General features: G+C 47.1%; 4 protein-coding genes across 4 annotated transcripts; all 4 read left to right on the top strand.

Annotated features, from left to right (window-relative positions):
• Positions 1–3446: 3446 nt before the first annotated feature.
• On the top strand, positions 3447–6181 carry LOC101525274 (protocadherin beta-16-like). The gene has a single exon (XM_012927354.3). It carries the CDS (start codon positions 3629–3631, stop codon positions 6179–6181), a length of 2553 nt encoding a protein of 850 aa, XP_012782808.2. The 5' UTR covers positions 3447–3628.
• A 704-nt stretch (positions 6182–6885) lies between these two features.
• Positions 6886–10696, top strand: LOC131482614 (protocadherin beta-9-like). The gene has a single exon (XM_058677407.1). The coding sequence runs from the start codon at positions 8144–8146 to the stop codon at positions 10694–10696; it is 2553 nt and encodes an 850-aa protein (XP_058533390.1). The 5' UTR covers positions 6886–8143.
• A 704-nt stretch (positions 10697–11400) lies between these two features.
• Positions 11401–15217, top strand: LOC131482697 (protocadherin beta-9-like). Its single transcript, XM_058677887.1, has one exon. It carries the CDS (start codon positions 12659–12661, stop codon positions 15215–15217), a length of 2559 nt encoding a protein of 852 aa, XP_058533870.1. The 5' UTR covers positions 11401–12658.
• A 6779-nt stretch (positions 15218–21996) lies between these two features.
• On the top strand, positions 21997–24848 carry LOC105941894 (protocadherin beta-12-like). Its single transcript, XM_036497065.2, has one exon. It carries the CDS (start codon positions 22287–22289, stop codon positions 24846–24848), a length of 2562 nt encoding a protein of 853 aa, XP_036352958.2. The 5' UTR covers positions 21997–22286.
• Positions 24849–25432: the final 584 nt, after the last annotated feature.

Here is a 25432-nt window from a genome sequence, read left to right as displayed (position 1 = left end):
GAGTAGCCAGGAGTCACACCCGGCACTCATATGGGAAGCCAAAATCACAGATAATGGTTTAATCCACTATGCCACAAAACAGAGCTTTTATTTCTTTTTTTCCTAAATTAGAATTCAATTAAAAGCAGTGCTTTAGTACCTGGCACAATGGCTCAATTGGCTAGTCATGTCCTGGATGCTCCACTCCCCATCCAGCTCCCTCTGTGTGGCCTGGGAAAGCAGCAGAGGATGGCCTAAAGCCTTCAGACCTTGCACCCATTTAGGAGACCACGAAGAAGCTCCTAGCTTTGGATCAGCTCAGCTCCAGCTCTTGTGGCCATTTTGGGAGTGAACCAGCAGATGGAGGGTGTATCTCTCCTTCTCTCTGTAAATCTTTCTTTCCAATAAAAATGAGTAAATCCCAAAAGCCAAGAAGCATTGGGCCAGACACTACAATTTGTGTTCATGGTGAGCAAATCAGCTTGATTACATTCTGCATGCATTTTGCATAATACAGTCAGTATTGCAGGAGTGGCTGCCCTGTACAGGGAACAGAGTTACTCCATGTTCCCCTGTGTTGAATTTTTTATGTTCTTTCTTCACACACACACACACACAGAGGTTTTCTTTGAAAAGTTGAAAGCTGCTTTTAGTATTACATTTCTGTAAGTCTTTTATAGTTAAAATATTAATTTTCATGTTTCTTATGGCTGACAACAGTTATTATTCTAGTATTAATTTTAAATAAAATGAAATGACTAATTTCAGTATAGACAATGTTGTATAGACAGTTTTATCATAACTTAGCAATTCCAGAAATTTCTTATGAAAAGCTGATCTCAGTTAACCTCTGTCAAAATTTAATCCAATGGTGTTAGCAACACCTCTTAAAAATCATTCTGAAACGAAATGTGTGGGGTCATATAATTGCCTAAAACAATAAAAAGTATTTATTCCATGCTTCTGCAGATTAGTGGTCTTATTGTGTTGAAATCAAGGTGCCAGCAGGAATGCATTCCATTCTGGTGGCTGTAAAGAAGAGCCCATGTCATTGTCTTTGCCAACTTTTAAACACAGAGCCGTATTACTTCACCGTGGCTCATTTATGCATCATTAAAACCAGCAACATGGCTTCTCTGGCCATTTTTGAGTAGTCCTTTCTGCCTGCAACCACAGCCAAGGAAGCTTCTGTTCTGTACCAGTCAATACAAGATAATCTGTTCTTCACAGCAACTTAATTTTAGCCACATTTGCAAACAATGTTTTTGGCAGCTAAGTTAACATTTTTACAGATGTTACTACGTGTTTTAGCAGTCATTATTATTTTTTTTAAAGATTTATTTTATTTTTATTACAAAGTCAGATATACTGAGAGGAGGAGAGATAGAGAGGAAGTGGAGCTGCCAGGATTAGAACCAGCAGCCATATGGGATCAAGGCGAGGACCTTAGCCACTAGGCCACGCCGCCGAGCCCCTTAGCAGTCATTATTTTACCACAGGTTTGCTACTTGGAATAAAATTATCTAGTTTAGCAGTACCACCTATGATGAAACAAGGGTATGTAAATCTTTTTGAAGAAGGAGTTTAAACAAAAAGAACAGATTTTTTAAAATAACAAAAAAGGAGCAGTTTAAACATTATTTATTGATGCTTGGATCTAAGACTATGTAGTTAACAAACTTCTAAAGCTAATTAACAAAACCCTGCATTGATTAAAAAGTAACGTGTTTATTCATATTTATTAAACTATGGAAATGCAAAACTCAAATCCAAATCTGATGAGGTCTTTATATCTAGACTATGCACAGAGCTCTTACAAATAATTTTAATAAAATGGGCCAAGAGGAGCAGTTGCTTGATGCTGCAATAAACTGTCAATTAGAATGACTAAATGCCTTACTGGACACTTCACCCCTGCACCAACATACTACTACATGAAAACCAAGAAGGCAAGAGGTGAGGGCTCCAAAGGTTGGATCCAGAACACCAGTGCGGTAGATTCATGTTGAGTTTTGAGCTCCTGACTTTGGTCTTACTCAGCTAAGGCTGGTTTTAATACTAGTATTAAGGATTACACTAGTGAGAATAAAGAAGAAATGATCTTTTGAATAAAGATAACATTTTAAATGGGTAAATATTTAAATAGGCATCTCTCTATATACTAATGACCAGTAAACACATGGAAAACTGTTGCACATCATTAGTTTTCAGAGAAATGCAAATCAAAATCACAATGAGATCCCTCTTCATACCAACTACGATGGTTAAAAGCAAATAAATCAGATAATAGATTTAGAATGGATGTGGGAAAATTGGAACTCACGCATTGTGGGTAGGAACATAACCTGATGTGGTGATTTTGGAAAAGTCTAGCCATTCTTCAAACAAATCCAAAGATTTCAAGTGTCTCCAGCAGCTCCATTCCTAGTGACGGGAGAAGAAGACTATGCAAATGTGTGCATAATACTCATAGCAGCATCACTGATAATGAAAGGGCAGAAATAATCCACCTGTACACAAAGAGAGTGATGGATAATCTAAGTGTGTTTTATCTACACAATAAAATGTTGTTCAGCCACAAAAAAGAATGAAATGCTGATATATGTCACAGCATGAATGAACCTTGAAAACATTATGCTAAGAGAAAGAAGTCAGTCACAAAAGTCCATGCTGTATGATTTCATTCATATGTAATTCTACAGCAGAAAAAGCATAGGTTAAGGTTTCTTTGGAGTTCAGGGCAGAAGAGGTGAGGGAATAGGGAGTTCACAAGATATAGGGTTTCTTTTTGATGTGATGATGGACGCACGACTCTGAATACATTAAAAGCCACTGGATTCTTTATTTTAAATGGGAGAACATTTTTTAGAGAAGAGATCAAATTATTTTATCATGATCAAGTAGAAGAAAAATTCAAGTGCGTGGAACCTAACCTCAAGACCTGCTTACTTGGGATACAATTTTCCAATAACTGCAAAGTTGCAGAAATTCAGTCTTTAGACTTAGTGTTCAAAGGCAGAAGTAACCAATTCTTTAATAAAGTACTGACGAGGCACAGTCTAGCACTGCCTGTGGTTGCAGTTTTTGCAGTGTACACTGATTTGTAAATTTTAGAATAGTTATATTTTTAAAAAGTTGCACTCACGTGGCCTCTTCCCGTGTTCCTGCAGCAACAGTTTCCTCTTAAGGGTATGTGCTTCCTTTAAATGTTAGTAAAATTAATTTAATCATCAACAATTTGACAACATTACATGGTAGATAACATACTCCCTGTGAAACACCACAGAACTTTAACTGTTACACACAAGTCACACAAAAATAAGACTTAATCTTACACAGTCTATTTGGTGCTGGAGAATTTTGCATTCGTTGACAAGCCAGAAAAAATTACTCAATAAGAACGCGTGGTGGCGCTGCAGGCTAAGGTGATGGAAAACCCTCACTAATGCTCCCAGCTCCAGGAACTAGCCAGTTCAGGCGCAGCTTGAAAGCAAAAGAACAGCTCTCTCAGCCAGAGCCTAAACGAGTGTCAACTCTGGACAAGCCTCTTGTTTAAGGCTTGATTCTAACGTTCGGGGCTGCAGGACAGCGCTGCCAGGATCCTGGACATATTGTAAACTCCTGTGAACGAGATTTTCAGAAAAGAGCAATGGAGACTGGAGGGATGCGACAGGGGAGACAAAGGCAAGTCCTGCTTTTTGTTTTGCTGAGCTTGTCCCGGGCGGGTGCGGATCTGGGGCCTTATGCGGTGGTGGAAGAAACGGAGAGAGGCTTTTTTGTGGCCAGTCTAGGAAAGGATCTGGGACTGGGGTCCGCGGAGTTGGCCTCCCGGGGGGCCCGAGTCATTTCCCAGGGAAACTCGGAACATTTGCAGCTTCAGGTTCAAACCGGGGATTTAGTCATAAATGAGAGACTGGATCGCGAGGAGCTATGCGGCCCCATTGAGCCCTGCTTGATGCATTTCCAAGTGCTAATGGAAAAACCCTTAGAGCTGATACAGGCTGAACTGAGAGTGACAGACATCAACGACAACGCCCCTGTGTTCTCCGAAAGGGAAACATTGCTCAAAATACCGGAAAACAGTCCCCCGGGAAGCGCGTACCCTCTGAACAATGCTCTGGATTTGGACGTGGGAAGCAACGACGTGCAGGAATATAAAATCAGCCCCAATGCCCACTTTCACGTTGTCACCTGTGAACGAAGCGACGGCAGGAAATATCCAGAGCTGATACTGGACAAAGAGCTGGACCGGGAGGACGAGCCGCAACTGAGCTTTACTCTGACAGCCCTGGACGGCGGGGCTCCGCCCCAATCTGGAACGGCCCAGGTACACATTGAAGTGGTGGACATTAATGACAACGCACCCGAGTTTGAGCAGCCAATCTACAGGGTGCAGGTCCCTGAAAACAGCCCCGAGGGCTCCGTGGTTGTCACGGTGGTCGCCACCGATTTGGACATCGGGACCAATGGGAAAATATCGTACACACTAACTCAGCCTTCAGAAGGTATCAGCAAAACTTTGGAGGTAAACCCAGCGACAGGAGCAGTGCGACTGAGGAAACAAGTGGATTTTGAAACAATTCGATCCTATGAAGTGGATATCAAGGCCACGGACGGGGGAGGTCTTTCAGGAAAATGCACACTGTTCCTGGAGGTATTGGACATGAACGATAACCACCCCAAGGTGACCATGTCAGCGCTCAACAGCCCCATCCCGGAGAACGCGCCAGACACTGTTGTCGCAGTTTTCAGCGTTTCAGATCCTGATTCTGGGGATAATGGGAAGGCAATTCCCTCTATCCAGGATGACATTCCATTCGTCCTGAAACCGTCAGCCAACAATTTCTACACCCTGGTAACAGATGGACCACTGGACAGGGAGACCAGGGCCCACTACACAATCACCATCACAGTCTCAGACCTGGGCACGCCCAGGCTGCAGAGCCAGCACAACGTGACAGTGCACGTGTCCGACGTCAACGACAACGCGCCCACCTTCAGCCAGGCCCTGTACACCCTGTTCGTGCTGGAGAACAACAGCCCCGCGCTGCACATCGGCAGCGTGAGCGCCAGCGACAGGGACGCGGGCGCCAACGCCCAGATCACCTACTCGCTGCTCACACAAGACCACACAACGCAGCAGCCACAGCCACAGGGGCAGGAGCAGGGGCAGGGGCAGGAGCAGGGGCAGGCTCAGCCGCAGGTGGACGTGGGCGCGCTGGTGGCCCTGGACGCGGCGAGCGGGCAGCTGTTCGCGCTGCGCGCGCTCGACTACGAGACCCTGCGCGCCTTCGAGTTCGGCGTGCGCGCGTCGGACGGCGGGTCTCCGGCGCTGAGCGGCGAGGCGCGCGTGCGCGTGGTGCTGCGCGACGCCAACGACCACGCGCCGCGCGTGCTGTACCCGCCGCGCAACGGCTCAGCGGCGGGCGCGTGCCCCGAGCTGGTGCCGCGCGGCGCCGAGGCGGGCTACCTGGTGAGCAAGGTGGTGGCGGTGGACGGCGACTCGGGCCGCAACGCGTGGCTGTCGTACGAGCTGCTGCAGGCCACGGAGCCCGGGCTGTTCGGCGTGTGGGCGCACAGCGGCGAGGTGCGCACGGCGCGGCCTGTGAGCGAGCGCGACGCGCCGCAGCAGCGGCTGCTGGTGCAGGTGCGCGACCACGGCGAGCCGCCGCTCTCGGCCAGCGTGGCGCTGCACGTGCTGCTGGTGGACGGCTTCTCGCAGCCCTACCTGCCGCGGCCCGACGCGCCGGCGGGGAAGGCGGGCTTGGCGGGACTGGCGGGACTGGCGGGTGTGGGGGGCGAGGCTGGGCAGGCGGAGGCGCTGACGGTGTCGCTGGTGGTGGCGCTGGCGGCGGTGTCTTCTCTGTTCTTGGCGTCTGTGTTGGCGCTGGTGGCCGCGCGGCTGTGTGGGCGTGGCGGTGCTGAGGGTGCTGTGGCGGTGGGGTCTGGGTGTGGGGTGTCTGTGGGCGAGGGCCACTTGTTCCCTGCGGGGGCTGGGTGTGGTGGTGTGGGTCCTCTGGTGGACGTGGGCGGGGCGGGGACGCTGTCTCACAGCTACCAGTATGAGGTGTGTGTGAGTGGAGGGACTGGGACAGGTGAGTTCAAGTTCGTGAAGCCTAGTATAGCTAATTTCACAAATGGTTCTGTTAAAGAAATAGAAGAAAATTCTAATCTGCAGAATAGTTTTGGATTTAGTTATTGATTTAAATCTTTTATATGACATTTTATTTTTGATCACGTTTTGTTTTCCCATCAGTGTAAAATGCTGTTTAATTTTGTTTGATCCATCATTATGTTCAAAATTTGCCCATGAGTCTGCAGGTTTCCATTTGCCTATTTGAAACATTTTTGTAGAAACCCAAGGAGTGAAGTAGCCTGCCCTTACAGTTCTTTTCATTTAAAAAAGTTTCTTCCACATGTGTATTTCTGTTTTGACTTTATGATCTATGATTTTCTAATAATCATGCAAGTTTTCTAAAGTTTTCAATTATTAAAATTTGTGCTCCGTGTGTACAGTTATCATTTAATATTTTAAACTTCATTTTACACTGGCATGCTCTGGTTTTCCATCTCAATTTTCATGGTTAGTCTTTGGGCCATACTCGACTGCTTTCCCAAGCCACAAGCAGCAAGTGGAGCAGTCGGGATAGGAACTGGTGGGACTTTAGCTTTTGGGCTACCGAACTGGACCCACATAAGTGTAGTTTTGGAGGCAAAAGGCATAGATTGAATTGCAACACACGGAAATGTTTAACGATTCATTTTTTTCCCTTTGTTTTAAAAGTCCAATCTGATACGATTTTAAAGGCTAACATTCCACTCCCTTCAGAACTTATCAAATAGTTTGTGTGGTGTGACTCTTAAATTCAGCACAGTGTTTGGGGACAGTGTCTAGCTAGCCCTTTTCCTGTATTGCAGTGCTGGATTTAATCTGAAACCTTACTGATTACAGGAAAAATAGAACTTCCATTCTGCATATTAGGCCTTCACATGAAATTCTGCACGAAGTGAGAGTTATAATACTATTCTTAACTTTGTCATGTTAGAATAAGTGTTTAAGTTAGGCCTTTTGTGTAACTCCCTTTATTTGGTGCAGAGAAACTACCAGATTCTAGTTATGAGAGACCTCAATGTAGAGGTCAGCTCTTTAATTTTGCATGTTATTTTAGGACAACTAAAAGTAAGGGAACAGAAATTACAATGTGTGAATAAATTTTAAAAATACAGGTTTAAAGTACAAAATACTAAAAGGTACTTAAATAGTTCCATGTGCATTCATTATATGTAGGTATGCCCTAATACAACAGGCAGTTTATGACTGGTTGATTTGCTGAGCTCAGGAGACAATGACAGTTCTTGTACTGATGAAGCTCACAGAGAACAGAACTTGCATGAAACACAAGAACACTTACAGGTTAGTCATAGTTACATGTGAAAGTTTTCTTGAGGAACAACAGAGGAGGAACAGGCTACCCGGTCAGTTCTGATTATAAAGTGATGGCTCTGAGTAGACATATCCTTCCAAGGTCTTTGTTGATATTTTAGGTTGTCAGACTGAAAAAGTTTCTTTTGCTAATTTTTATTGTTTCTATGTTCGGTGTTTCTGGCAAGAGAAATATTACTTTGTGGGTAACACAGGGACTCACACTTTGCCCTTTGGTCACAGGGATTGTGTCACAGGTGAAATAATAAATGGATAAACAGAGAAGAGTGGGGTGAAGAGTTACTCTAAAATCCGTTTTCTTTCCTTTTTTGGTCACATTTTAAACTTTTCCCGTGGCGTTATAAAGAATCCCCAGAACATCCATGCTTCTATATCTTAACAGATTTTCAAAAAAATGAGTGGAAAGGAAAATGAAGCATTTAAATAAAACACCAAAAAGTTATTATTAATTTACACACACACTAGAATTTGGTGTAGCTTTTTGAGACTTCTGGAAGCCACGAGGTGGCGCTGCAGGCTAAATAGTTGAGAAAAAAACCTGAACTGACGTGGTTGCTGAAGTCACTGCGACAAAGACCGGTACAGAAGAATTGAGAAAAGCTGTGGCAGCCCAGGACAGGAGAAAGGGGGAGAGGAATCCTAGTTCCTGGCCATTCTGATTGGAGTCTGACACTGCTGTTTATGCCGTGATCCTGATCAATATTGACAGAAGGAGCAGCTATGGCAGCAAGAGGGTTGCACTTCCAGGCAAAAAGGCAAGTCGTATTTCTCTTTCTGTTTGGGGGAGCTTGTTTGGCAGGTTCTGGGGTCCGACATTATTCAGTGAGAGAGGAAACAGAAAAAGGATCAATTGTGACCAACTTGGCAAAGGATCTGGGACTAAAGGTCGGGGCATTGTCTGCAAGGAACACTCGGGTGGTTTCTGATGAAAACAAACAACACTTGCTCCTGGATCCCCAGACTGGGGACTTGCTCACAAATGAGAAGCTGGACCGGGAAAAGTTGTGCGGCCCCACGGAGCCCTGTGTTCTGGATTTTCAAATTTTACTGGATAATCCCTTTCAGATGTACCAGGCTAAGCTGAGAGTCATGGATATAAATGATCACTCACCAGCGTTTCGAGACAAAGAAATGGTCTTAAAAGTGCCAGAAAACACAGCTGAAGGGACAGCATTTCGACTAGAAAGAGCACAAGATTCTGATGGAGGAATTAATGGTATCCAAAATTATACGATAAACCCCAACCCTTTCTTCCATCTGAAAATTAGTGGCAGTGAGGAAGGTACAATCTATCCAGAGCTTGTGTTGGACCAGGCGCTGGACTGGGAGGAGCAGCAGGAGCTGAGCCTAACCCTCACAGCCCTGGACGGTGGGTCCCCACCCCGGTCTGGAACTGCCTCGGTACGCATAGTGGTGCTCGACGTCAATGACAACCCTCCACTGTTTGCCCACGACCTCTATGAAACCCAGATTCCAGAAGACAGCCCCACAGGGTCCCTGGTCATTAAAGTCTCTGCAGGAGATACAGACTCAGGAGTCAACGGGGCCGTGTCCTATTCGCTCTTCGATGCTTCTGAAGACGTTCGAACGACCTTTCACATCGATCCTTCTGGGGAAATCATTCTCAGAGCGTTACTTGATTATGAGACAATAAAGTCATACAGAATCAATGTACAGGCAACAGATGGTGGAGGACTGTCGACGAGGTGCGCGGTTTTGGTGGAGGTGTTAGACACCAACGACAACCGCCCTGAACTGAGCATATCATCCATGACCAACCACATTGCTGAGAATTCTCCGGAGACAGTAGTGGCTGTTTTTAAAGTTAAAGACAGAGACGCTGGAGAAAACGGGAAGACGGTATGCTCCATCCAAGAGGACCTCCCTTTCCTTTTGAAATCCACAGTTGACAACTTTTATGTTCTAATGACAGAAGGACCATTGGACAGGGAGGCCAGGGCCCACTACACAATCACCATCACAGTCTCAGACCTGGGCACGCCCAGGCTGCAGAGCCAGCACAACGTGACAGTGCACGTGTCCGACGTCAACGACAACGCGCCCACCTTCAGCCAGGCCCTGTACACCCTGTTCGTGCTGGAGAACAACAGCCCCGCGCTGCACATCGGCAGCGTGAGCGCCAGCGACAGGGACGCGGGCGCCAACGCCCAGATCACCTACTCGCTGCTCACACAAGACCACACAACGCAGCAGCCACAGCCACAGGGGCAGCCGCAGGGGCAGGGGCAGGAGCAGGGGCAGGCTCGGCCGCAGGTGGACGTGGGCGCGCTGGTGGCCCTGGACGCGGCGAGCGGGCAGCTGTTCGCGCTGCGCGCGCTCGACTACGAGACCCTGCGCGCCTTCGAGTTCGGCGTGCGCGCGTCGGACGGCGGGTCTCCGGCGCTGAGCGGCGAGGCGCGCGTGCGCGTGGTGCTGCGCGACGCCAACGACCACGCGCCGCGCGTGCTGTACCCGCCGCGCAACGGCTCAGCGGCGGGCGCGTGCCCCGAGCTGGTGCCGCGCGGCGCCGAGGCGGGCTACCTGGTGAGCAAGGTGGTGGCGGTGGACGGCGACTCGGGCCGCAACGCGTGGCTGTCGTACGAGCTGCTGCAGGCCACGGAGCCCGGGCTGTTCGGCGTGTGGGCGCACAGCGGCGAGGTGCGCACGGCGCGGCCTGTGAGCGAGCGCGACGCGCCGCAGCAGCGGCTGCTGGTGCAGGTGCGCGACCACGGCGAGCCGCCGCTCTCGGCCAGCGTGGCGCTGCACGTGCTGCTGGTGGACGGCTTCTCGCAGCCCTACCTGCCGCGGCCCGACGCGCCGGCGGGGAAGGCGGGCTTGGCGGGACTGGCGGGACTGGCGGGTGTGGGGGGCGAGGCTGGGCAGGCGGAGGGGCTGACGGTGTCGCTGGTGGTGGCGCTGGCGGCGGTGTCTTCTCTGTTCTTGGCGTCTGTGTTGGCACTGGTGGCCGCGCGGCTGTGTGGGCGTGGCGGTGCTGAGGGTGCTGTGGCGGTGGGGTCTGGGTGTGGGGTGTCTGTGGGCGAGGGCCACTTGTTCCCTGCGGGGGCTGGGTGTGGTGGTGTGGGTCCTCTGGTGGACGTGGGCGGGGCGGGGACGCTGTCTCACAGCTACCAGTATGAGGTGTGTGTGAGTGGAGGGACTGGGACAGGTGAGTTCAAGTTCGTGAAGCCTAGTATAGCTAATTTCACAAATGGTTCTGTTAAAGAAATAGAAGAAAATTCTAATCTGCAGAATAGTTTTGGATTTAGTTATTGATTTAAATCTTTTATATGACATTTTATTTTTGATCACGTTTTGTTTTCCCATCAGTGTAAAATGCTGTTTAATTTTGTTTGATCCATCATTATGTTCAAAATTTGCCCATGAGTCTGCAGGTTTCCATTTGCCTATTTGAAACATTTTTGTAGAAACCCAAGGAGTGAAGTAGCCTGCCCTTACAGTTCTTTTCATTTAAAAAAGTTTCTTCCACATGTGTATTTCTGTTTTGACTTTATGATCTATGATTTTCTAATAATCATGCAAGTTTTCTAAAGTTTTCAATTATTAAAATTTGTGCTCCGTGTGTACAGTTATCATTTAATATTTTAAACTTCATTTTACACTGGCATGCTCTGGTTTTCCATCTCAATTTTCATGGTTAGTCTTTGGGCCATACTCGACTGCTTTCCCAAGCCACAAGCAGCAAGTGGAGCAGTCGGGATAGGAACTGGTGGGACTTTAGCTTTTGGGCTACCGAACTGGACCCACATAAGTGTAGTTTTGGAGGCAAAAGGCATAGATTGAATTGCAACACACGGAAATGTTTAACGATTCATTTTTTTCCCTTTGTTTTAAAAGTCCAATCTGATACGATTTTAAAGGCTAACATTCCACTCCCTTCAGAACTTATCAAATAGTTTGTGTGGTGTGACTCTTAAATTCAGCACAGTGTTTGGGGACAGTGTCTAGCTAGCCCTTTTCCTGTATTGCAGTGCTGGATTTAATCTGAAACCTTACTGATTACAGGAAAAATAGAACTTCCATTCTGCATATTAGGCCTTCACATGAAATTCTGCACGAAGTGAGAGTTATAATACTATTCTTAACTTTGTCATGTTAGAATAAGTGTTTAAGTTAGGCCTTTTGTGTAACTCCCTTTATTTGGTGCAGAGAAACTACCAGATTCTAGTTATGAGAGACCTCAATGTAGAGGTCAGCTCTTTAATTTTGCATGTTATTTTAGGACAACTAAAAGTAAGGGAACAGAAATTACAATGTGTGAATAAATTTTAAAAATACAGGTTTAAAGTACAAAATACTAAAAGGTACTTAAATAGTTCCATGTGCATTCATTATATGTAGGTATGCCCTAATACAACAGGCAGTTTATGACTGGTTGATTTGCTGAGCTCAGGAGACAATGACAGTTCTTGTACTGATGAAGCTCACAGAGAACAGAACTTGCATGAAACACAAGAACACTTACAGGTTAGTCATAGTTACATGTGAAAGTTTTCTTGAGGAACAACAGAGGAGGAACAGGCTACCCGGTCAGTTCTGATTATAAAGTGATGGCTCTGAGTAGACATATCCTTCCAAGGTCTTTGTTGATATTTTAGGTTGTCAGACTGAAAAAGTTTCTTTTGCTAATTTTTATTGTTTCTATGTTCGGTGTTTCTGGCAAGAGAAATATTACTTTGTGGGTAACACAGGGACTCACACTTTGCCCTTTGGTCACAGGGATTGTGTCACAGGTGAAATAATAAATGGATAAACAGAGAAGAGTGGGGTGAAGAGTTACTCTAAAATCCGTTTTCTTTCCTTTTTTGGTCACATTTTAAACTTTTCCCGTGGCGTTATAAAGAATCCCCAGAACATCCATGCTTCTATATCTTAACAGATTTTCAAAAAAATGAGTGGAAAGGAAAATGAAGCATTTAAATAAAACACCAAAAAGTTATTATTAATTTACACACACACTAGAATTTGGTGTAGCTTTTTGAGACTTCTGGAAGCCACGAGGTGGCGCTGCAGGCTAAATAGTTGAGAAAAAAACCTGAACTGACGTGGTTGCTGAAGTCACTGCGACAAAGACCGGTACAGAAGAATTGAGAAAAGCTGTGGCAGCCCAGGACAGGAGAAAGGGGGAGAGGAATCCTAGTTCCTGGCCATTCTGATTGGAGTCTGACACTGCTGTTTATGCCGTGATCCTGATCAATATTGACAGAAGGAGCAGCTATGGCAGCAAGAGGGTTGCACTTCCAGGCAAAAAGGCAAGTCGTATTTCTCTTTCTGTTTGGGGGAGCTTGTTTGGCAGGTTCTGGGGTCCGACATTATTCAGTGAGAGAGGAAACAGAAAAAGGATCAATTGTGACCAACTTGGCAAAGGATCTGGGACTAAAGGTCGGGGCATTGTCTGCAAGGAACACTCGGGTGGTTTCTGATGAAAACAAACAACACTTGCTCCTGGATCCCCAGACTGGGGACTTGCTCACAAATGAGAAGCTGGACCGGGAAAAGTTGTGCGGCCCCACGGAGCCCTGTGTTCTGGATTTTCAAATTTTACTGGATAATCCCTTTCAGATGTACCAGGCTAAGCTGAGAGTCATGGATATAAATGATCACTCACCAGCGTTTCGAGACAAAGAAATGGTCTTAAAAGTGCCAGAAAACACAGCTGAAGGGACAGCATTTCGACTAGAAAGAGCACAAGATTCTGATGGAGGAATTAATGGTATCCAAAATTATACGATAAACCCCAACCCTTTCTTCCATCTGAAAATTAGTGGCAGTGAGGAAGGTACAATCTATCCAGAGCTTGTGTTGGACCAGGCGCTGGACTGGGAGGAGCAGCAGGAGCTGAGCCTAACCCTCACAGCCCTGGACGGTGGGTCCCCACCCCGGTCTGGAACTGCCTCGGTACGCATAGTGGTGCTCGACGTCAATGACAACCCTCCACTGTTTGCCCACGACCTCTATGAAACCCAGATTCCAGAAGACAGCCCCACAGGGTCCCTGGTCATTAAAGTCTCTGCAGGAGATACAGACTCAGGAGTCAACGGGGCCGTGTCCTATTCGCTCTTCGATGCTTCTGAAGACGTTCGAACGACCTTTCACATCGATCCTTCTGGGGAAATCATTCTCAGAGCGTTACTTGATTATGAGACAATAAAGTCATACAGAATCAATGTACAGGCAACAGATGGTGGAGGACTGTCGACGAGGTGCGCGGTTTTGGTGGAGGTGTTAGACACCAACGACAACCGCCCTGAACTGAGCATATCATCCATGACCAACCACATTGCTGAGAATTCTCCGGAGACAGTAGTGGCTGTTTTTAAAGTTAAAGACAGAGACGCTGGAGAAAACGGGAAGACGGTATGCTCCATCCAAGAGGACCTCCCTTTCCTTTTGAAATCCACAGTTGACAACTTTTATGTTCTAATGACAGAAGGACCATTGGACAGGGAGGCCAGGGCCCACTACACAATCACCATCACAGTCTCAGACCTGGGCACGCCCAGGCTGCAGAGCCAGCACAACGTGACAGTGCACGTGTCCGACGTCAACGACAACGCGCCCACCTTCAGCCAGGCCCTGTACACCCTGTTCGTGCTGGAGAACAACAGCCCCGCGCTGCACATCGGCAGCGTGAGCGCCAGCGACAGGGACGCGGGCGCCAACGCCCAGATCACCTACTCGCTGCTCACACAAGACCACACAACGCAGCAGCCACAGCCACAGGGGCAGCCGCAGGGGCAGGGGCAGGAGCAGGGGCAGGCTCGGCCGCAGGTGGACGTGGGCGCGCTGGTGGCCCTGGACGCGGCGAGCGGGCAGCTGTTCGCGCTGCGCGCGCTCGACTACGAGACCCTGCGCGCCTTCGAGTTCGGCGTGCGCGCGTCGGACGGCGGGTCTCCGGCGCTGAGCGGCGAGGCGCGCGTGCGCGTGGTGCTGCGCGACGCCAACGACCACGCGCCGCGCGTGCTGTACCCGCCGCGCAACGGCTCAGCGGCGGGCGCGTGCCCCGAGCTGGTGCCGCGCGGCGCCGAGGCGGGCTACCTGGTGAGCAAGGTGGTGGCGGTGGACGGCGACTCGGGCCGCAACGCGTGGCTGTCGTACGAGCTGCTGCAGGCCACGGAGCCCGGGCTGTTCGGCGTGTGGGCGCACAGCGGCGAGGTGCGCACGGCGCGGCCTGTGAGCGAGCGCGACGCGCCGCAGCAGCGGCTGCTGGTGCAGGTGCGCGACCACGGCGAGCCGCCGCTCTCGGCCAGCGTGGCGCTGCACGTGCTGCTGGTGGACGGCTTCTCGCAGCCCTACCTGCCGCGGCCCGACGCGCCGGCGGGGAAGGCGGGCTTGGCGGGACTGGCGGGACTGGCGGGTGTGGGGGGCGAGGCTGGGCAGGCGGAGGGGCTGACGGTGTCGCTGGTGGTGGCGCTGGCGGCGGTGTCTTCTCTGTTCTTGGCGTCTGTGTTGGCACTGGTGGCCGCGCGGCTGTGTGGGCGTGGCGGTGCTGAGGGTGCTGTGGCGGTGGGGTCTGGGTGTGGGGTGTCTGTGGGCGAGGGCCACTTGTTCCCTGCGGGGGCTGGGTGTGGTGGTGTGGGTCCTCTGGTGGACGTGGGCGGGGCGGGGACGCTGTCTCACAGCTACCAGTATGAGGTGTGTGTGAGTGGAGGGACTGGGACAGGTGAGTTCAAATTCATGAGGCCCATTATACCCAACCTCACAGCTGAGGTTACTGGCAAAGAAATAGAGGAATCTCCTTGGCTCCACAATGGGTTTGAATTCAAATATGAGTGATTCTACTTCATATGTCTGTGGTGTTTGGTCGCACTTCCCAAGCAACGTTTGTTTTCTGTAATGTGTGTGTTTTTTATATTCAATTGGTTTTGCTTTTTCTTGGTTTCTTCCATTGTGCCTTTATATTGTTTCCAAGTGGGTGTTTATATATGGCTGTATGAGACGGTAGTTTACTACCTGGGAGTTTTTTATTTGTAATCTGTGTTGTAAAAGGTTTGCCTTGTCTTAATTAGAATTTATTAATTATAGCCTTAAAGGCCAAGTTGCTCCCAGTGTAAGGTGTTTATTTGCTGATTTCTCCGTTTAGAAAACTGAGATTTTGATTTTTCTCGTGGTGTGTTTCAGAACCTGCATATCAGCATTCTACCACGTTTCTATTTACTTCTTTTGTGTCACAAGTTTCCAGTGTTGTTTGAGCTTTCTCTTTATTCGTGTTTTTATAAGGCATGTCATCTCGTTCTAAATGGTAGCATGTAAAAGAACTAAACTGTGTCTATGGGAAATGAAACAAAACATTTTTAATATGTATGGTTTACTCCATTAATCTTTGTGTCATTATCATCTTATTTCCTTGATATACACGGCAGTTTCTTTGGCAGTATTTTCTTGCTGGTAAAATAAAGTTGATTAAAATGTAAAATAAAAATGTAATGTGCTAACCTGCGTGACAGTTCATACAGATTCTCAAACATTTTCAGTTTTTTTCTGTGTAAGAATATCATTTGAGTGATGAAAGGATATTTCCAACTTATTTTCTAGATCTAGTTGTTAAATTTTAATATGAAGATTAGCTAAAATTCTTAAGGCCAAGATTTTCATAATCTCATTTGTCCTACCGGGGATTATTTTAGAATTGATAACAGTATTGCTAAATAACATGTTTATGTCTTGTTCAGTTTTATATTTTGATTGTTTGTCAGTAAGATAAAAAAAAAAAGTAACTCTCGCGTCCCAACTAAGAAATTAACTGCCGGCACTGCAGTCACAACGCTCCTACTCTTCCAATAAAATTGTCAGTTTTGAAGGATTAAACTAGTAGTTTATGGCCATTTTGCTAAATGAAATGTGTGTGTAATTTATATTGAACTGATTTTCCTAAAACTGTTTTTAAGATAATTTTAAGTTTTTATTTTTTATTTGATGTTTTTTACATAGTTGGACAAAAATGCATGCCTATGAAGGCCATAGAAAGGGGTGGGGAGGTTTTGGTATAGGGGAAGGTGGATGGGGAAGATAACTGCCAAAGTTCCTTTTCTTCCCTTTTCTCCTGTTTGGGAGAGTGAGGAAAGGGAAGGAGGCTGCTCCCAGCTGCCAAAGTACGTCAGTACCTGGGGTGGGTTCGTCTTAGAAACCTTAATGTGGAGAAGAATGCTCCCAGAGTGTTGCTTGAGCAGTTTTGAGGAGCCAAAGACTCTGTTGGTTTCACTGCTCTAAGTTTGAGAAAATCCCTCCAGGTTCCATTGGCTGGCAGAGTCCACCTGAGTGCATCCAGTCATCCAGATACTTGCTGTCAAATCTTGGTCAGGAAAGTTGTCCAACTTGTTCTGTGCTCCATCTTCTTACATGGCATTCATTGTCCTCATAGGCCCAAATGAACTGGCCATCGTATCACTCTTATGCACCTGGGCATTCTGTCCACTGCATAGGCATCGCTATTGAAAAGGCCCTGTCCCAATGCCTGTATTCCAAATTTGGACCACAAATTCTATTAATCTCCCTGTGGTTGGATTTTTAGACCAATGATCCAGTTGAGGATTCCCCCAGGAAACCACACTTGGGGTGACTCCAGATCTGACTCTGGCATTCGCCAGCCAGTACAGGGTTCAGGTCGTTTTCACCTGTATCAGCCTGTGCACATGCTGCTGCTGGTAGCTGCCCGATCCATTCTGTTCCCATGCAAATTAATGACCCAGCCAAGTTCAGTGTGCCACATTCCTGGCCCTTGCACACAACCAGCAGGGATTGTAGCCTAATTAGGGTGTCCCCCAATATCTCTGACCAAGCCCTCTCCTGGCCCCAGTTCCTTTGCATGCCAGTATTGCAGCTGACTAGTGCAGTCTGTGCTCATCCTAATTGGGCTCTTGTACACACGGAGGGGTGTCACAGCTTAACTCATCCCACCCGACTCCATGAACCAATCCACACATATGCCGATGGGTGCTACCGCCTTGTCCAGTCTGGCCCGCTCCCAATTCTGGCTCTCATGCACACCAGTGGGAGCTGCAGCCCAGCAGAGGAGTGCAGCTAAAATTCTTATCAAAATATGCATACATGTAGTATGATTTTCATTAATTCTCTGAAAATCTTTTTTTTCCACCGGAGTGGTGATTTTTTGCACTTGTATAATTTTTATTTACAGCTGCTGATTTTCCATACTCTCACTTGAATATCAATATTTCTCCTCAAAATACTCAAATATATCAGTTACCTATTAACCGTGTTTATCTCCTGGAGATTTTTTTACCCAAATATCTACTTCAATTATGCTGGTTTCCATATAGGCTATCACCATAGGACCTATTTTCTTTATAAATGTTCCCATATTGATCTCATTTTACAAGATCCCCTTATAGTCTTCCTTATTTATCTAACATATCTCTAAGTAAATGCATCATAAATATGGATACATAGAGGGTAAATATGCCTGGCATTGTGAAGTTTTCTTTTTCTTTTCATTGGTGTAACACTTTGGGTATACAATTTTAAATTGAAAAAAAATTCTCAGTGTCCCAAAGCATAGTTCCTTCTACTGACTGCATGCAGAGTTTATGAAACAGAGTAACTATAATTTATTTCCATGTTACCCCAATTGTGTGCTCTTCGGAATACTGAAAATCTTGCATACTGGCTCTTGATTAATTTATTAATATGGTTACATGAGTAATCCCTGTTACAGTTTACAGTCCCCTTTTTTGTTGTGAGGAGTGTTTTTGTTTTATAAAATTTCCCTTTTGTCTTTATTTTGACTCAATGCGGGCAAACTTTAGCAGCATTTCATTTAAATTTTGTACTTTTAGGATTGAGTCTATACACGTCTGTTTCCATGTGTATCTTGTCTTTTATTCTACTTTTTCAGGGCAATGTGTTAAATCATCAAATCTTTTTTTTTTTACAGAATGATTTATTTATGTGTATATTTGAAAACCAGAGTTACATAGAGAAAAGCAAAGAGATTTCTCGTCAATCTGCTGATGCATTCCGCAAATGACCACAGTGGCCAGGTCTGGGCAAGGCTAAAGCAGCAGCCATGAAATTACTCTAGGTCTCCCACATGGGTGCAGAGGCCAAGTACCTGGTGCATCCTTTGCTGTGTTATCTGGGACCTTGATCATAACTGGAGTATTTAGGAATCCAGTTGGCACCTGTACGGTATGTCAGCATTGCAGGAGGCAGCCCAACCAGATGCACCACAACCCTGGCCCCAAGTGTCTCTTTTTTAAAAGTCTCTTTTGGTGGCCCTGTAGCCTAGTGGCTAAGATCCTCACCTTGACTGGTGAGGATCCTCACCATCTACTGGTTCTCTCGCAAGTCGCTGTAATGGCCAGAGCTGAGCTGATCTAAGGCTAGGAGCCAGGAGCTTTTTCTGGGTCTCCCATGTGGGGACAGGGTCCCAAGATTTTGCGCCAACCTCCACTGCCTTCCCAGGCCAGGGAGCTAGGTGGGAAGTAGAGCAGCTAGGACATGAACTGACACCTCTATGGGATGGTGGTAATTGCTGGCAGAGGATTAGCTAGTTGAGCCATCGTATCAGCCCTGTCATATCCATTTTCAAAATTAAAGTAAATCAAGGGAAGTTAAAAGTTTTCTGCAGGTTATATTAGTAAAGGGCACAAAGTCTTGATCTATTTTTGTCATATAATAAGAACACACTATGTAGTCACTATTAAAATTAAATAGATAAATTAGTATGAAAATTTTCAAATAACTGATGACACAGGGTGGGTATTTTCTAATTATAATTCTTATTAGATGTCTCAACTTTATTAAAATTTATTGAACTTTATTTTCTCTGATATTAACCACATGATTTGAAAAATGTTTTTCTGTTTTGTTTATGAGTTCTGGTTTCTTTTCTCTTTTTTTTTTTGTAGTGATGGTGGCATTTTGACATTCCTGTTGCATGTGATTAGCATTTGCTTTAATGTCTTATCATCCTTGCCTGGTTTCTAATGATTTAAGAAATATGGTCTGTCCAAATGCTGACACTTTGTAAGTCTGTGGGGTATGATGGTGAAGGGATTCACTCTGACAGAACTCTGCTGAGTGGGACTGTTACCTGGGAACCCCTAAATATTCTGCATTATGTGTGTCTTTATTTGGTCATTTGATATTGTCCAGTTTAGAATTTTGTGATGCTCACTCTTTGGGGGCCAGGTAGGGTCACAAATATACTTTGTGTCCTAGAAATGGGAATGTTGTATAGGGAGGGAGTAAATGAAAAATTTTCCTTATTTTACCTTCCTTGTTGTTCCTTTCAGACGTTGCTCTTCTGCTTGGTCCTAACAGGGTCTCCAAGATCAAAGTCAGTCCCATTTAATGTCTCCAGAGAATCAACTTTCCATTTTCTATCTTAGAATTACTTTCCTGTTTCAGTAGGATGATGAGAGGAGCAAAGGAAAAAAATCTCCTAAATACTTACTTCCAAGGAATGGCTTTTTGTCAGTTCTTAATTAACTTTAGTCTCATTATCTGGTTCCTCTCAATACTCTGCTTAAAGTGGGTTTTTTGCGAATCCAGTGTTTCTTGTGCACATTTTCAGTGCAGGAACTTTCAGCATTTAAATGGACCTAGTGGATTTGCTTTCTGTCCTTGAAAACATGTGTTCACATGTGCTTTCTTGTCCTTTGCACATTTGTATTATTGTTTTTCATCACTTTAGTATTTTAAAAGGAAGCAAAAATTTTAATCAATCCATGTATTTTCTTTTTTTAATTATTTATTATTTAACTTCATTAATTACATTGTATTATGTGACACAGTTACATAGATACTTGGGTTCTCCCCACCCCTCCCCATACCCTCCCACCATGGTGGATTCCTCCACCTTGTTGCATAACCACAGCTCAAGTTCAGTTGAGATTCCCCCGTTGCAAGTGTATACCAAACATGGAGTCCAGCATCTTATTGTCCAGTCAAGTTCAACGGCTTCTTAGGTATACCCTCTCTGGCCTGAAGACAGAGCCAGCAGAGTATCATCCCAGTCAATTGAAAGCTCTAACATACCATCAGCAAAAATTTACATCATTATGGAATTAATTGACATAGTAATGAGTAACCAATATGTTAAAACTAAATGCGAGTTCCCAGCCACCTTCTGTGACCACCTCACCTATACTTCAATTTTAGTTTATACACAACATAGAACATTCAAAACATAACATGTTATACATAACATCATATCATCTTAAATTAAGGCAAACATGTGGTATTTAACCTTTTGGGATTGGCTCATTTCCTTAGCATTATGGTTTCCAGTTTGGCCCATTTGGCCACAAAGAACTGCATTTTGTTTTTTTTAATAGCTGAGTAGTATTCCATGGAGTAGATGAACCATAGCTTTCTTATCCAATCCAATCCATGTATTTTCTAAAGTCTAACTATGTGGGCCTGGCGGCGTGGCCTAGCAGCTAAAGTCTTCGCCTTGAAAGCCCCGGGATCCCATGTGGGCGCCGGTTCTAATCCCGGCAGCTCCACTTCCCATCCAGCTCCCTGCTTGTGGCCTGGGAAAGCAGTCGAGGACGGCCCAAAGCCTTGGGACACTGCACCCGCGTGGGAGACCCAGAAGAGGTTCCTGGTTCCTGGCATCGGATCGGCGCGCATCAGCCCGTTGCAGCTCACTTGGGTAGTGAAACATTGGATGGAAGATCTTCCTCTCTGTCTCTCCTCCTCTCTGTATATCCAGCTTTCCAATAATAATAAAATCTTTTTTTAAAAAAAGTCTACCTATGTGTACTGATTTTATAGCGTGTACCATGTACCTAATTTATAATTTTAGAAATGTAATTTGTACCTAAAATGTCCATCTTCACTATTCTATATCCTTCCTCCTCCTCCTGTTTGTAGTAACTTTTGAGAATTCTTATGGTGGCCTCACTGATGAACACCAAACACTCTGTCATTATATGGTAGTCAGGTACTTCATCTAGGATTGAAACCATCCAACATTAAAAGATGTCCCCAGACAGCATTAAATGAAACATGTCTTTGTGTACTTGCTGTATATATAATTTTTTGCAAACTATGAGAAGCTAGAACCACCATATAGATTTACATAGAGTATCCCACTCCAACATCTTATGCCATTCTCTGCCAATGCACAAATCATTGCTGTTAAGCAACTCTCCAGAAATACCTTCCTTGGATATATCAACTTTAGAATGTGAGCCATCTCCGGGTTAGTCCAGTTTCAAACTTCCTGAGCACAGTTCCAAAAAGATCCCAGTGTGTTTTCTCTTTGCCTTCCCATTAAGTATGGAGGGAATTTCACTCAGCTTGTCAATCGGTTACAGCCTCCATGTTTCAGGTTTACAGACTTCTCAAAATGACTGCAATCTTCTGAAGCCAGCAAGCATAGCTTGTATTTCTGTTTCTGCAACTAACCTCATCGGTTTGTGTGGAGAGCCTGGAGGGATATTTTAATCAGTGTTTCAAAAACAAATAATCATCTTATTCCAAATAAAGAATTTCAGAAAACTATTATGAAGGATAGTGTGCATTTATAGCGAAAAACCATATATTAAAAAAAGTTTGTTTCTGAAAAATATTTATGGGAATAGAATTCATTGTGCCTTTCAACAAACTGCAAAAATCTGTGGCGTCACTTGGTGGCGCTGCAGGATAATATCACGGACAAAGATCACACAGAATCACGGCCGTGACTGCATCCCCCGCACACAAAGAACTGCACAGAGTGAAAGAGCCAGCCATCAAGGGCGACCTCTCAGCTACCTATTCAATAAGGTTAAAGCGCTTAGGCGCGAGCTTTTGGTAGACAAATCCAGGATTCTTTTCCCATCAGTTGTGAGGTGGAGCTAAGGCGTTTCTGAGGGAAGCCTTCGGGAAAGGAGCCATGGAGATTGGAAGGACAGGGTGTCTGCGCACCAGGCAAGTCCTGCTTCTCTTTATTTCGCTGGGAATAGCTTGGGCTGGCTCAGAAACCGGGCGCTTTTCGGTGGCGGAGGAAACGCCCAGTGGAAGCTTGGTGGGCAATTTGATTAAGGACTTGGGCTTGGAGGTGGGAGAGCTGGCGTCCCGGGAGGCCCAGGTGGTCTCTAATGATCGCAAACAGCCACTGCAGCTGGACAGCAGCACCGGGGATTTGGTCCTAAGCGAGTCACTAGACCGGGAGGAGCTGTGTGGCTCCACCGAACCCTGCGTGCTGCACTTCCAGGTGATAATGAGACATCCTCTGCAGTTCTTACGGCTCGAGCTTGAGGTCACGGATGTCAATGACCACCCTCCCGTCTTTTTAGAAAAAGAAATGCTCCTGGAGATCCCAGAGAACAGCCCCGTGGGTGCCGTGTTCTTACTGGAAAGTGCAAAGGATTTAGATGTTGGGGTCAATGCTGTAAATGGTTATGAGGTAAGCCCCAACTCTCATTTCCACGTAAAACTGAGAGTCAATCCCTACAGTGAGAAATACCCAGAGTTGGTTCTGTATAAGGCACTGGATTTCGAAGCTCAGCCCGAGCTCAGCCTCACCCTCACGGCGCTGGACGGCGGGGCTCCACCCCGGTCCGGGACAGCCATGGTTCGGGTGATGGTCGTGGACACTAACGACAACGCCCCCACATTCGAGCGCCCGTTTTATGAGGTAATAATCCCAGAGAACAGTGTTCTGGGTTCCCAGGTCGTCAGCGTGTCAGCTTGGGATTCAGACTCAGGAACAAACGGGGAAATATCCTACACCTTCTCCCATGCCTCGGAAGATATTCGCAAGACATTTGATATTGATGGGAAATCTGGAAAAGTTACTCTGAGAGGATTCTTAGATTTTGAAACAGCTCAATCCTACTCAATAATCGTTCAAGCCACAGACAGGGGCGGCCTCTTTGGAAAAGCTGCAGTCCGAATTCAGGTGACAGATGTGAACGACAATGCTCCCGAGATCGCTGTGTCCTCAATAACCAGTGAAATTCTAGAAAACTCGCCTGTGACGGTAGTTATGCTTTTCAGTATCCGGGATAGAGATGAGGGGGAAAATGGGAAGATGGTTTGTTCTATCCCGGAGGACATTCCATTTGTGCTAAAATCTGACGTTGCAAATTACTATATTTTGGAGACAGAAGGACCATTGGACAGGGAGGCCAAAGCCCAGTACACCATCACCATCACCGTCTCAGACCTGGGCACGCCCAGGCTGCAGAGCCAGCACAACGTGACAGTGCACGTGTCCGACGTCAACGACAACGCGCCCACCTTCAGCCAGGCCCTGTACACCCTGTTCGTGCTGGAGAACAACAGCCCCGCGCTGCACATCGGCAGCGTGAGCGCCAGCGACAGGGACGCGGGCGCCAACGCCCAGATCACCTACTCGCTGCTCACACAAGACCACACAACGCAGCAGCCACAGCCACAGGGGCAGCCGCAGGGGCAGGGGCAGGAGCAGGGGCAGGCTCGGCCGCAGGTGGACGTGGGCGCGCTGGTGGCCCTGGACGCAGCGAGCGGGCAGCTGTTCGCGCTGCGCGCGCTCGACTACGAGACCCTGCGCGCCTTCGAGTTCGGCGTGCGCGCGTCGGACGGCGGGTCTCCGGCGCTGAGCGGCGAGGCGCGCGTGCGCGTGGTGCTGCGCGACGCCAACGACCACGCGCCGCGCGTGCTGTACCCGCCGCGCAACGGCTCAGCGGCGGGCGCGTGCCCCGAGCTGGTGCCGCGCGGCGCCGAGGCGGGCTACCTGGTGAGCAAGGTGGTGGCGGTGGACGGCGACTCGGGCCGCAACGCGTGGCTGTCGTACGAGCTGCTGCAGGCCACGGAGCCCGGGCTGTTCGGCGTGTGGGCGCACAGCGGCGAGGTGCGCACGGCGCGGCCTGTGAGCGAGCGCGACGCGCCGCAGCAGCGGCTGCTGGTGCAGGTGCGCGACCACGGCGAGCCGCCGCTCTCGGCCAGCGTGGCGCTGCACGTGCTGCTGGTGGACGGCTTCTCGCAGCCCTACCTGCCGTGGCCCGACGCGCCGGCGGGGAAGGCGGGCTTGGCGGGACTGGCGGGACTGGCGGGTGTGGGGGGCGAGGCTGGGCAGGCGGAGGCGCTGACGGTGTCGCTGGTGGTGGCGCTGGCGGCGGTGTCTTCTCTGTTCTTGGCGTCTGTGTTGGCGCTGGTGGCCGCGCGGCTGTGTGGGCGTGGCGGTGCTGAGGGTGCTGTGGCGGTGGGGTCTGGGTGTGGGGTGTCTGTGGGCGAGGGCCACTTGTTCCCTGCGGGGGCTGGGTGTGGTGGTGTGGGTCCTCTGGTGGACGTGGGCGGGGCGGGGACGCTGTCTCACAGCTACCAGTATGAGGTGTGTGTGAGTGGAGGGAGTGGGACAGGTGAGTTCAAGTTCGTGAAGCCGATTATGCCTAACTTCTCAACCCAGGTCACTGGCAAGGAAATAGAGGAATCGCCTGCTTTCTGCCGTGAGTTTCGATTTAGTTATGAATGATTCTATATTGCATATTTGTGTTATTTTGTCGCAATTCTCTACCTTGTTTTCCCTGCAGTTTGTGTTTGAATGGAACTGACTTTGCTTTTATCCTTTACTTGTTTTATGTTTTCAAACAGGTTGTTTTTCTGTGATTGTATGAGATGGCAATTTGTTGCTTGTGAATTCTCAGTAATTAATTTTCTGAAACTGCATTCAATATATTGCCATTAAATTCCACCCACCATTATGCTTACGGTAAAATAAATAGATCGTTTTGAAGGTGGTCTGTATTCCCGGATTTCCTGTTTGAATGTTAATTTTGTGTTGTTTCTTGTGGTTCAATGATGGTTACTTCAGAAATAAAGTTCTGAAATTTATTTAATTTTTAGCTAACGTTAAAATATTTAGTACTACTACTGAAATAATTTTTAGAAAATACATTTCACAATGCAGTCATTAAGTGTGGAAAAGCTGGTTTGAAAGGACTTAAAAGGCGTATTCCCTAGTGATCTTTATTTATTCCTCCTGGACAAGGTGAAGTTAGATTCATGGTATGTCGCCTAAGGTATCTTCAAGTTTGAAGTTACAGTTGTCTTTGTGTG

Source organism: Ochotona princeps, chromosome 19 (assembly GCF_030435755.1).
Source record: "Ochotona princeps isolate mOchPri1 chromosome 19, mOchPri1.hap1, whole genome shotgun sequence".
Taxonomy (NCBI): domain Eukaryota; kingdom Metazoa; phylum Chordata; class Mammalia; order Lagomorpha; family Ochotonidae; genus Ochotona; species Ochotona princeps.
The sequence above is the reverse complement of the archived record's forward strand: the minus strand, read 5'-3'. Positions and strand labels throughout refer to the sequence as shown.

What these genes read in the sequence shown, in the direction of transcription:
- LOC101525274 (XM_012927354.3), top strand. Translation starts at nt 3,629, where the DNA reads ATGGAGACTGGAGGGATGCGACAGGGGAGACAAAGGCAAGTCCTGCTT.
- LOC131482614 (XM_058677407.1), top strand. Translation starts at nt 8,144, where the DNA reads ATGGCAGCAAGAGGGTTGCACTTCCAGGCAAAAAGGCAAGTCGTATTT.
- LOC131482697 (XM_058677887.1), top strand. Translation starts at nt 12,659, where the DNA reads ATGGCAGCAAGAGGGTTGCACTTCCAGGCAAAAAGGCAAGTCGTATTT.
- LOC105941894 (XM_036497065.2), top strand. Translation starts at nt 22,287, where the DNA reads ATGGAGATTGGAAGGACAGGGTGTCTGCGCACCAGGCAAGTCCTGCTT.